Source organism: Pseudorca crassidens, chromosome 12 (assembly GCF_039906515.1).
Source record: "Pseudorca crassidens isolate mPseCra1 chromosome 12, mPseCra1.hap1, whole genome shotgun sequence".
Taxonomy (NCBI): domain Eukaryota; kingdom Metazoa; phylum Chordata; class Mammalia; order Artiodactyla; family Delphinidae; genus Pseudorca; species Pseudorca crassidens.
In genome coordinates, this window is record NC_090307.1 from 66,419,271 (window position 1) to 66,431,902 (window position 12,632).

At 42.3% G+C, this 12,632-nt stretch overlaps 1 protein-coding gene across 5 annotated transcripts in view; it reads right to left on the reverse strand.

The window, feature by feature from the left end:
- Positions 1-12,632, reverse strand: part of MAPK1 (mitogen-activated protein kinase 1) — a 95,357-nt gene that overhangs the window by 39,102 nt on the left and 43,623 nt on the right. For 3 of the 5 annotated variants that reach the window (XM_067700017.1, XM_067700020.1, XM_067700018.1), the window contains exons 2-4: positions 3,816-3,878; positions 2,678-2,860; positions 754-943 (exon numbers count right to left, since the gene is read on the reverse strand). In XM_067700017.1, coding sequence (XP_067556118.1) covers positions 754-943; positions 2,678-2,860; positions 3,816-3,878 — 436 coding nt within the window. Of the gene's footprint in view, positions 1-753; positions 944-2,677; positions 2,861-3,815; positions 3,879-6,076; positions 6,097-12,632 lie in introns of those variants that run through there. The other 2 variants (XM_067700021.1, XM_067700019.1) reach the window with 2 other exon arrangements.

Below are 12,632 nucleotides of genomic sequence, written 5' to 3' on the forward strand. Positions count from 1 at the left end.
AGCTGTAGACCTCCCTCCTTATTTAGCTCTGCCACGTATTAAAATAGAAATATATATAAATGCTGCCTTTTTTTTTTTTTTTTTTTTGCAGTACGAGGGCCTCCCACTGTTGTGGCCTCTCCCATTGCGGAGCACAGGCTCCGGACGTGCAGGCTCAGCGGCCATGGCTCACGGGCCTAGCCACTCTGCGGCATGTGGGATCTTCCCGGACTGGGGCACGAATCCGTGTCCCCTGTATTGGCAGGTGGACTCTCAACCACTGCGCCACCAGGGAAGCTCAATGCTGTCCATTTTTAAGAGAACTCTAAGGACTATAAAGGATCTAGGGTTTTCCTATTTATTGGGAATGCATTATTTAGGAATCGAAATCATTAAGGTCAACTTTTCTGCTGTTTTCTGTTTACTGTATAAAATTTATCGAAGAAAAAGGTGACCAATGAAATAGATCTTTTAATGTACACATAATCCTATTTACATATATAAGTTAAAAAGTACATGTGTATGTAAGAGCATAGAAAAAACTCTGGATGAAAATACACCAATTTGTTACAGTGGTTACCTCTGGAGAAGGAGGAGCAATGGGATGGAGAAGAAAAATAGAACTAGCACCCTTTACTTGCATTTTTTTTTGCCATAAATGTTTTCATGTATTTCTGGTGTAATTTAAAATCTGAATAACAATAAATATAAACATGCCCCAGTAACATGAGTTTTTCAACAGATATCACCCTAAGAGTAAATAACCAAGCTGACCTTGAGATCGCAGGTGGTGTTGAGCAGCAGGTTGGAAGGTTTGAGGTCACGGTGCAGCACGTTAGCTGAATGGATATATTTTAACCCTCTGAGGATCTGGTAAAGAAAATAGCAGATATGGTCGTTGCTGAGGTGTTGCGTCTTCAAGAGCTTGTAGAGATCTGTTTCCATGAGGTCTTGTACTATATATCTGTTTGGAAAGGTTAAGGTAACACACCAAAATAGCTGGTCACACTTAGCAAAGCACTGAAAACAAAACGAAGCCAAAGGGTCCATTATTACATCATGAGGCTCGGGAGGGAAATGAGGACCTGATGAAAACTTGGTACACCTCAACAGAAGGAATCGGAAAGTCGTGAACTCCTTCTTAGGTCCTGTGAGACAGCAGGCACCACGCCTGCCTGATATGCGCAGTGATGCGCTAGCGGAGACCTGACGCAGGTGGTGTGGATGAGTCCTGGTCTCCAAGCTGTCCACCATCAACAGACGCCCTCTGGGGTTGTTGGAAAGGGCTGGGGGAGGGTGGGGGCCAGCACCAGGCACTCCCTCCTCTCTGGCCTAGCAACAACTCAAAACGTCACTGTTCTTTTACCTCCCTTCTTGTCCCCCTCCTTCTCGACAAAAATCAACCATAAAACTTTTGGAAACACAGGCCTAGAACACATTTGCTACTAAACTCAACCCTCAGTCTATTTGCTTCACTCTTCAATTAAGGTTAAGAGTATAAATAAGTGTGTAAGACTGTAGGAAGTTGTGCTAGGAAGGGGCCTGTCCTGGTTGAGCTCCTCTTGTTTTCCTGCCTATCCGTGTATCTCAGCATATAAAATTTTAGTTATGGCTAACTTCATTCATTCCCACAGAAAATAAATTATAAAAGCGGCTAGGTTTTAACTTCACCACGATATTATTTCATTAGTGTTTTTGCATTTCTTTTATTCATTTCTGTGTAAATATTACACATCTACAGATTCATGCTAGATGAGACATGGTACAGAATTTGAAGGAAACATGACTGGAAAACTTGTCATCTGACAGAGATGTGATTTCCAAGGCAAAAGGTAAAGCAGGACAACAGATGGCAGGAGGAGGCATTTCACTTAAAATATCATCAGAACTTAGTGACAGAGCTGTCTAAAAATGGAAAGGCTAAAAAATAATAATAAAAATAAAAATAAATAAAATAAAAATGGAAAGGCTGCCTGGAGATAGTGAGCTGCCTCTCCCTGGAGGGGCAGAATGCAAAGTGGGCAAACTGGTGGGAACATTGCTGCGGCCAGAACCGGAACCTTCTCCCATCAGGTCCTCCTCAGCACACTTCACACTTGTACCTTTCAAACACAGTCTTTACCCAGGCAGCCTCCTTTACCCAAGCCTTTACCTGCTTAGTCCAGATTTCTAAATGTTTGTCATAGTTAATCACACAACTTCAGAGCTGAGCCAGCCTTGTAGATCATGAGGGCGAGCACGCCAGTTTTAAAAACAAGAAAACTGGACCCAGATGTGAAATGGCGCTAAGATCAGGACAGTCTGGACCTGACCAGGTGCTGTACAGGGCACCCTCTTCCACAGTCGACTGCTCTTTCCTTTTCACCATCATAACAAACCATACCTTGAGTGGCAAACACGTGACTGGAAAAGGTGTTCTCCAAAATTTTCCACTATACACTTAAAGGAAATCTTTACTGAAACTGACAGAAAATATTGGATTTGCCAAAAAGATACTAAAATCAGTTACTGACAAATGAAAAAATGAATCAGAGAAAAAATGTAAATGATGCAAGTATTACAGTAAATGACAAGCAAAGTACAGTTTCCCCTTAAATGTGCTTTATTACTTTTCCTCCACCCCTATAAGTGCAGACACGTCCAGTTACATTACTCAACCAGGTGACGGAGCAGTGGAGCAGCTGCCTGAAAAGGATACACATCTTTCATCTGCTCGATGGTTGGTGCTCGAATAATATCATTGATTCCAATGATGTTCTCATGTCTGAAGCGCAGTAAGATTTTTATCTCCCTCAGGGTTCTCTGGCAGTAGGTCTGGTGCTCAAAAGGGCTGATTTTCTTGATAGCTACTCGAACTTTGTTGACATTATCATAAGCAGAGCTAAAAAAATAAATAAAAAAGGAGGGGAGGAGGGGAGATGGCATTAAAAACAGTTCTCAGAACAAGGCGGTAAAGTATTAAATGTTTAGCACTCTGAGCAAATACTTGTTTCATACACGTGAAGGCAGCATGTGTATAATCCACAGAGGCCTTAAACTAGGGAGGATGCGGCTGGCAAAACGCAGCACACACAGAATCTCAAAACTAACAGAGGGCCTGGCCCTGGGAACTGTACAGATGTCCATTTTCATAAATCCAGGAACATGGGCGTATGACACACATAAGCCATTTTCCCACTGTTTTTAACAGCAACTGCATTCTGGTGAGAGCAATCATTTCTGCCTCCAAAACAACTTCCTACTGTTGGATTAGATTCCACTGACTCAGCAGAAACAATCAATTGACCATCAACCACATCTTCAACCCGAACAAAAATGCACCCAAGAGAGCAATAAGGATATACTGCGTAGCACAGGGACTTATAGCCATTATCTTGTAATAACTCCTAATGGAGCATAATCTGTAAAAATACTAAATCACTATGCTGTATATCTGAAACTAATATTGTAAGTCAACTATACTTCAATTAAAAGGTGGGGCAGGAGGATGCATTGATTGCTTGCAACAACTTTGTCTTACGTGCAAAATGACATGACTATTTCTTCCCCCCCCCACAAGAAATTTAATCAAGATGTTTGGGTAGTCTTATAACAAAACCTAAAAAGTATTGTTCAAAAAATACCTTCACAGCCATAACATAGGGCCCAGTTCTTTCCAAGTTGTCCTGAAGGTCTGACTTAATAGAATTCCAAGCAGAAGCAATAATAATTTTATCTTCAATTTTATGATGAATTTGAATCTTGAATATTACTACTATCTTTATGAACAATATTCTATTGAATCTTTTCTGTAAGAGCTTTTCATATTAACAAGTATCAACATCTGGTCCACTGACCGAAGCAATGAAAGAACACGGACGGGCAGTAAGACATTACTTCTGGTCTCCTCTGGGTAAGTGCTAGAAACAGGAAACAGTAAAATAAGTTTATTCTCAAGTTTGTGCTTCTACAATGATATCTATCAGTCTACTTATACTGAGAATTACTGATGCATCTGTCTGACTCTACCACAAAACTATGCTGTAGGAGGGACCTTGTCTCACTCAGCTTCAGCTTTCTCACACCATTTATACATTGCACTCGGGTACCCCAACACTTTGAAATGACGTCTATTTCCTTAAATAAAAGAATAGCTACTCAAATCTTATTTTGCTTTGGTTTGCTGCAAGAAGGCCCAAACCACTGATTTTTAGGTAGACAGGCAAAGGGATATGTCGTTCAAGCAAGCTTATTCAACACTGGGAGTAAACACTATTAGAAATCAAAACTTTTTTGGTAATTCAGATTTTAGAGCCTGAGTTCAACAAAAGAGAACACAGGTTAAAATAGTTATAAAATACTGGTTTACACTCAACATTATAAATAACCAGGGCTTCCCTGGTGGCGCAGTGGTTAAGAATCCGCCTGCCAATGCAGGGGAAACGGGTTCAAGCCCTGGTCCGGGAAGATCCCACATGCCGTGGAGCAACTAACCCCATGCGCCACAACTACTGAGCCTGCGCTCTAGAGCCCATGAGCCACAGCTACTAAGCCCTCATGCCATAACTCCTGAAGCCCACACGCCTAGAGCCCATGCTCCACAACAAGAGAAGCCACCGCAATGAGAAGCCGGCACGCTGCAACGGAAGACTAGCCCCCGCTTGCCGCAACTAGAGAAGGCCCGCACGCAGCAACGAAGACCCAACGCAGCCAAAAATAAATAAATAAATATTTAAAAATTAAAAATAAATAAATAAATATCCAGTTTTACTGAAGCATGGTAGTCAAACAAACACGGGCATAAACTTGCCTTTGAGAATAAGACTGCTTGGGGAGAGGGGCTTATGGTCAATGTGCCCCTCCAACAGTACCGACTGACACTCAGTGATGAAATTGGAACTGGGTATGTTATTTAAAACAGAGAGAGGGTGTCCCTGGTGGCGCAGTGGTTAAGAACCTGCCTGCCAATGCAGGGGACACAGGTTTGAGCCCTGGTCCTGGAAGATCTCACATGCTGCGGAGCAACTAAGCCCGTGCACCACAACTACTGAGCCTGCGCTCTAGAGCCCACAAGTCACAACTACTGAGCCTGCGTGCCACAACTACTGAAGCCCGCGCACCTAGAGCCCGTGCTCCACAACAAGTGAAGCCACTGCAATAAGAAGCCCACGCACCGCAACGAAGAGTAGCCCCCACTCACTGAAACTAGAGAAAGCCTGCGCACAGCAACAAAGACCCAATGCAACCAAAAATAAATAATAAATAAATTTAAAGTAAATAAATAAAACAGAGAGAGAGGCGCAGACAGACACACACACACACACACACAGACACACACACACACCCCTAAGTAAAGGAGGGAACTTTTATCCAGCCATTTGGTTATATTAACAGGATACAAAGATTATACTATTACTGTGCCCTTGAGCTCAAGCTATTGAGAGCACCCAATCATCTTACATAAATGCAGCTTCAAGTCCCAGATGAATCCTATCCTAAGATACATAAATGGTGGGGAATGGGAGGTCAGGCCAATAGGTGAGCACATTCAATTCTTAAAACGGTAGATTCCTACTATTCAGCAATAAAAGGAAACAAACTGTTGATATATACAACACAGATGAATCTCAAAATAATTATGATGAGTAAAGCCAGACCAAAAGAAAAGTACCTCTACTTATATAAAATGCAAACTAGTCTATGAGGACACAAAGCACGTCAGAAGGGTTTACCTGGGGCTGCTGGGCGGGAGGGATTACACAAATGGAAATGGAAGCTAGATAACTTTTGGAGGCAATGAATGTTCATTATCTAATTGTTTTGATAGCTTAATGGGTGTATAATATGTCAAAACTTAAACTGTACACTGGTATATTGTTCATCAAGCAATTCTTAAGAGAGCAATTAAAAAAAGGAGCCAGGGCTCTCCAAATGCATGGTGAATTCCAGGGCCAGGGTGGGTGGGAACAGAGATTCCAGAACTATATTTGACCAGTTAATGTGGAAGTAGAAGCCCACAAAATTCTGGAGTAGATTATTTAACAGATGTTTTGTGATCACTTAGGGAAGAAAAGGGAACCAGCATGAGTCAATTATGAACAAGTCATGCTAAACTAACCTCATTTCCTGTTTTGACAGGGTTACAACAACAACAGGAGGGTGACGCCAGAGCTGTGGTGGATTCAAGCCACACTTGTCAAGCACTTCCCACTTCTGAGACTTCGTGTTAGTACTGGGGGCAAAGCCAATCAGCGATCCTGCTCTTAAAAAACTGGCAATTCAGCGAGGGAAGGAGACAGGAACAGACAGCATGCACTGCTTTTATCACGGTAAAGCACTTCTGAAACCCAAGGAGAAGCTGGGTAGATTAAGTCCAAATAAGGGCAACAAAGAGAGGATTAAAAGAAGATGAGGCCTGTAGAAACCATACCCTGAAAGATGAGCAGGCTTTCGAAAGAGGAGCAAGGGCACAGAGAAGGCGAGAGGCAACATGTGGAGAGGAAAACAATCAGGCCATCTACTGGGGACAGCTGGTCCTCACCCAACCAGGCACCTCCTCACCCAGTGGTGATTATTGGGTCCGGGGAATGTGCCATCAGGAGCCCCAGAATCCCAAGGCAGCGAGCAGAATGCTCCTCCAGGGTGTGTACCACAAGCGGTGGCCAACGGGAGCTATCTGCAGGGTATACACGGTGCGTGAACTGTTGGGCTGGGGGTCCACAAGCTCCAGCTCATGGGGGTTGGGGGGGCACAGCACTGGCTGGGAAGAGAAGAGGGCTATGCTGGAGGCCTGCTCTCCTCGAACTGCTGACACCCAACTCTAAAAAGCCCAAGATTTTTCAATTTGAACCTGATCTTCCAGGTCTTTAAGAAAGTTTATGTCTCGGGGGTGTGGGGGGGAGAATACATTTCTTGTTTCTTAGTTTGATTTATATGGTATGTGATGCTCCATTTGTATTCCTGACCCAGGCCTTGCAAAGAAAACATGAGGGGCAGGCCTGGGTTTGGGAGGCACAAAATGAAGATGGGGGTAGGGGAAGACAATGACAGTCTTGTACTTCCTGATTTAAAGATCTGAGGAGGCTTGCAGGTGATTCGGATGGCTCTGCGCTTCTAGCAGCATTAAAGAGAGAGAACAAGGTTAGGCGTAAGATATGGGAATTTTTAATGGAAGCCACAGAGGGTTGAACTACTGAGGAGAGGTAAGTGGAGAAAACAGGTCTGATGACAGAACTCAGGAGCAGACAGAGGAGGAGGAACCACCTAGAGAGTGAGGAAGCACCTATGAGCACCAGGAGAGAGTGGTGTTTCAGAAGCCAAGATTATAAAGAGTTCCAAACAGGAATGCTTCACAACAATTGGAAAGCATTCAATGAATCTGCAATCAGCTGATGTGTGGTACCCTGGGTGGCAGTAAGTGGAGGGGAGTGGGGACAGGAGTGGAAGCAGCACAGGTGACTACTTTTAAAGAAGGCGAGGAGGAGAATGACTGGCAAATCCAAGGGAACAACCAAAAGGCACACGCTGTTATGAAAGCAGTGGGTGGGTCGAAGGCTGGCGGACCAGGTGGGGTGAAAAGAAGACTCCCCAAAACTAGGCAGGTGTGAGAAGGCAGCACACACTTCAGGCAAAGCAGAGGTGCATGCAAAGCTACAGAGGCCTGCGGGAACCTGTGGCAAGAGAGTAGGACCCAAGGGGACACGGATGGGGTTGAAGCCGGAGGCATAAGCAGGAACCAGGCCATGCTTAAATATCTACAATTTTACCCTGGGGAGGCACCAAAAGATGTTAGGCAGGGATTTTAAGCATGGCGGTATTTTTATGAAGTTCCCTCAGGTAGTAGTTTATTGAAGGAATGGAATGGGGAGGGGAGTGCACCAGGCAGGAGCTGTCTTAGCCAACTTGGAACGATGGTGGAGCCACAGCTTTGGAGAAAGTGGCCACAGGCAACTCAAGAAGTAGTGCCTACTTCATAAACCTCATGTTTCCTAGCTTGGTCCTGTTCAAATGCTCTCCATTCAATTAGACTATATTCCTCAATGGCAGAACTATACGTTTTAAATCACTTATGTCTTCTTTCTAGCAGCTGTAACCAAATTCACAGGGGAGACACAAACAGTGGAGAAGAGACAAATCCTCCTAACAGAAGAACTTGGAGTAATATGTATAGATCCTCTCCCCTCCAGGAGGTGGGACTCAATCTCTCCCAGTCCCCACACCTTGCGGGCAGGCTGAACTTAAGAGACTTGCTTCAAAAGAACAGAATGTGGGCTTCCCTGGTGGTGCAGTGGTTGAGAGTCCGCCTGCCGATGCAGGGGACACGGGTTCGTGCCCCGGTCCAGGAAGATCCCACATGCCGCGGAGTGGCTGGGCCCGTAAGCCATGGCCGCTGAGCCTGCGCGTCTGGAGCCTGTGCTCCACAACGGGAGAGGCCACAACAGTGAGAGGCCTGCGTACCGCAAGAAACAAAAACAAAAACAAAAGAACAGAATGTGAAGAGGGAAGGACAGTAACTTTACAGTGAAGAAGCCTGGCAGATACCACCTCCACCAGGCGATCAGTTACCACTACCAGTGACGTCATGTGGACACTGTGACTCCCTGATAGGATGAGGCGAGAAAGGCAGCTCATCTCTGTGATATTCTTTTCCCAAACCTGTAACCCCAGGCTAATAGTGAGAAGAACATCAGACAAACCCAAGTTGAGGGATATTCTACAAAATACTTGACGAGTACTCTTTAAGTCATGAAAAGAAAAGTGAGAAAACAGTCACAGAGAGACAGGCAGACATAACAACTAAATGCATGTAGTATCCTGGATTGGATCCTGGAACAGAAAAAGGAAATCAGTGGAAAAGCAAATTCCAAATAAAGTCTGAAATTTCTTTATACCAATGCTGGTTTCTCAGTTTTGATAAGCGCATACAGTAATGTAAGATGTTAATATCAAGGGAAACAGAAACTGGGTGGGGGCTTACGGGAACCCTCTGCACTATCCTGGCAACTTTTCTGTAAACCTAAAATTATTCCAACATAAAAGTTTATCTGAAGGTCTTCCACTAAATTATACCTCCAAAATTCATGACATAATTATAATTAACATGTAGAAAATATGGGCTTAATTTAATAAGTAGAAGGAAACATAAACATTTCATAATTATCTATTTTAACCCCCCATAAAAATAAAAATGAATGCCCAATGGAACAAAAATATTCCTAAAAAGGTAACTGAAAACTTTACCTAATTGAACTTTAAGTTATGTTCCACCTCAATCATTTGACAAACATTTACTAAATACCCAATATAGGCTAAATCTCACTGCAGATTGAAATAAATAGAACATCATCCCACCTGCCTTTCTCCCTTTGAGCATCCTTAAGAATAGGTATGATATTTGAAGGTATTTACTGCAAAACTACCTAAAAGAACAAAACCTGTATTGCCAAACATAAGGATTAATACATTATGGAATATTTATATAACAGGTCACTATGCAGCCATTAAACTAAGTATGAAGATCGTATTAACTAAAGGTGAGATTCAAAATAAACCAACGGACTGCAGCTTAAAAATATTTATCTAGAAGAGGCAATATACAGAACAAGCTAGGATGATGGGACCATGAGTGATTTAAAACGTAATTTAAATTGTATTTTGTCTTACTATTTCTGTCTATTCTGTTGGGAGAAAAAAATAACCAGTGAGGGGTGGGTAATATAAGATAAGGCAGCTTGAAGGAAATAACTTGAGTTTTTAAATGAGTTCCTAAAGTTCTAAATACCTTCACAGGCTTTTGCTTCTTAACTTAAAAAACCAGACAGTATTTATGAAATAACAGTTTTCTGACACCCAGCAACAGGCAACACAGGCCAGCAAGCTGAGTCCTGTGACTGCCCCAGCTTACTGCCTGGAGTTTCCAGGTTTCAGTAAACAGAAGGGAAACCCAAATGGAGCCTGGTAGTCTCCCTGAGTTGAGACAGAATTCAAGATCTGGAGAGTCCAACTCAGAATTTCTGCGGCTGAGTACAGGAGAGGAGAACTTCAGAGAAGGTTGGGGAGATCCACAGAGGGTTCCCTCTGAGTGTCCAGCTGATAATGATCAGAGCTTGTGCATGATCAAATTCCAAGGCTGGGGAAGGAGCCACCAGAGAGGAGCAGATGGACTAATCCATGTGGAACAAGGCTGGGAACAGTTCCTCTTCTACCACTTTTCCAGTAAAGACCTCCTCACACCAGGACAAAAAACTGAGTCCTCAGAAAGGTGTTGACTCAGTACTGGGGCTAAATTAGCCTGTGACTAAAGGCTATTCTGGACTAAATGCTTAAAAGAGAGCTAAAATGCTTAAGAGAGAGTTTTCAAGGGATCAAAGTGTTCCAAGTAACTTAACTGCATCCCAGAAAAAAAAGTCCCAAAGTATTTAAAGAAATACCAAAAAAAGCCCTAGCACTCAATGTAAAATCCAGTGTCTTGCATCCAATCAACATCCAAACCCCCCCCCAAAATAAAAAATCCCCAGGAACTATATTCAATACCTTGCAATAACCTATAATGGAAAAGAATCTGAAAAAAACATAAATACTGAATATAATGAATCACTTTGCTGTACATCTGAAATACTGTAAATCAGTAAAAACAACAGCCATAAAACAAAAAAGCAGGAAAATACAATCTATAATGAAGAGAAAAGCCAATAAAAAAACATACCTAGGAAGTAGAGATGATAGAATTAGTAGACAATCATGTGTACTGGTATAAATATACTCCATATGTTCGTGAACGTACAGCACAATATAAAGAGAGAAGTGGAAGGTATAAGAAAGACTCAAAATGAACTTCTAGAGATGAAAAAAATACAATGGTTGAAATTAGCAAGAGATTATACACTGAAGAAAAACCTGGTGACCTAGAAGACACAGCAGTAGAATCTAGCCAAAATGTAATGCAATGGAGACATCGGGGGAAACAGAGCACCAGCGAGCTGTGGGACAAGGTCAAGGAGATTAACATACATTTAATTGGAGTCTAACAACTTCACATGTACAAAATCCGAGGGAAAGTAAATATTTCTAGAAAAGTGCTAAATTTCAAGGAAAAAAGAAACATACAAGTGCTCTCTCTACACTGGTTTCCAACTTAGCAACAGGCACCACTTAGTAGCTGAGACTGTCATTACAACAGAGAGTGAAAACTTATGCTGATGCCCAAGTATTAGCTGAGAGAAGCTGCATTCAGATACCTATGGTATTAAGCTGAGATTATAAAAGAATTATTTTCGGATTCCCACTTGGACATACAGAAATAATTTGATATATTATGGACTCTGAGAAACAGAGGAGCCATTTCAAATCTACTACGTTTGCCAGCTGGAATGACAGCAGTCTTGCATGTGAAGGAAAAAAAAGGCCTGCTCCAAATTGCTCCATGAAAGCTGTACCCTTTATTCTTTAAAAAAGCATTATTCCAAAATTTCAGGATTTCTAGTTATTTAGTTATTAGAGTTTAGGAAAGAACCTTTATTCCTAAGACTTTATTCATCTGAATAGCTTTACTTTTGTGGTATAGTTCCTTTCACTGTTAGAAGTTCTCTGATCGTGTCTCATAAAATTGACCTTCCCCCGCCATCCTGAACTTTCCTGCTTTTTTTCTAGGTATATCTGGGTCTGTCCATGGCCCTGATGGCAGGGTGCTCAGCATGGTCACTACTCTCCAGTGCTGGTGGTGCCCATACCAGCCCCACTTCCAATTCGGCTACTGCATTCTCACACACACTCCAAGGCTGTGGGGTGTGAGGAGCCGCCCACAGGGCTGGCTTGTACTGCCAATTCTTCACACCCTCGACTCCTGATCACACCTCCTCCTCTCAAAGTCATACTTACTACAGTGCAAACAGCAACAACAGTTAACAGGATTGATGCAGCACTTTCAAGTCTTGTTTCCCCCAGGTCAAGACTTTTATTTTTGATGTATATTACATATGAGGCATATTTTCACTTTACATCATGTTTACTCACAATTATTGATATATTGTGCTGTCTTGTTTCTTATATGGACATCACTCAAGATACTTATAGTTGGGTGGTGATAATAAAAAGAAATCTTATGAACAATTCTTATTTAATAATATCTACAACTTACTGAGTGTTTACTATGTGTCAGACATTGCTCTATGTTAATATCTGTGAACCTCTTTCAGAAGGTGGTATTTATTTAAGGTGGGTTAAAAAGCACAGCAGGGTTTAATAGGCAGTCTATGAGGAAAGGCTTGCAGAAGGAAGTAGCCACAGGAACTAAAGCATGGAAGGCTGGGTACAAGTGCGAAGTTGTCCAGTACCGCTGGAGTTTAGAGCTCATCTGGGCGAAAAGCAAAAGGTAACATCACACAAAGAAAGCTGAGAAAGCTGTACTTTATTCTTTTTTTTTTTTTAATTTTAAAATTTTATTTATTTTTTTATACAGCAGGTTATTAGTCATCAATTTTATACAACACATCAGTGTATACATGTCAATCCCAATCGCCCAATTCATCTCACCACCCCCACCCCCGCAGCTTTCCCCCCTTGGTGTCCATACGTTTGTTCTCTACATCTGTGTCTCAATTTCTGCTCTGCAAACCGGTTCACCTGTACCATTTTTCTAGGTTCCACATATACGCGTTAATATACGATATTTGTTT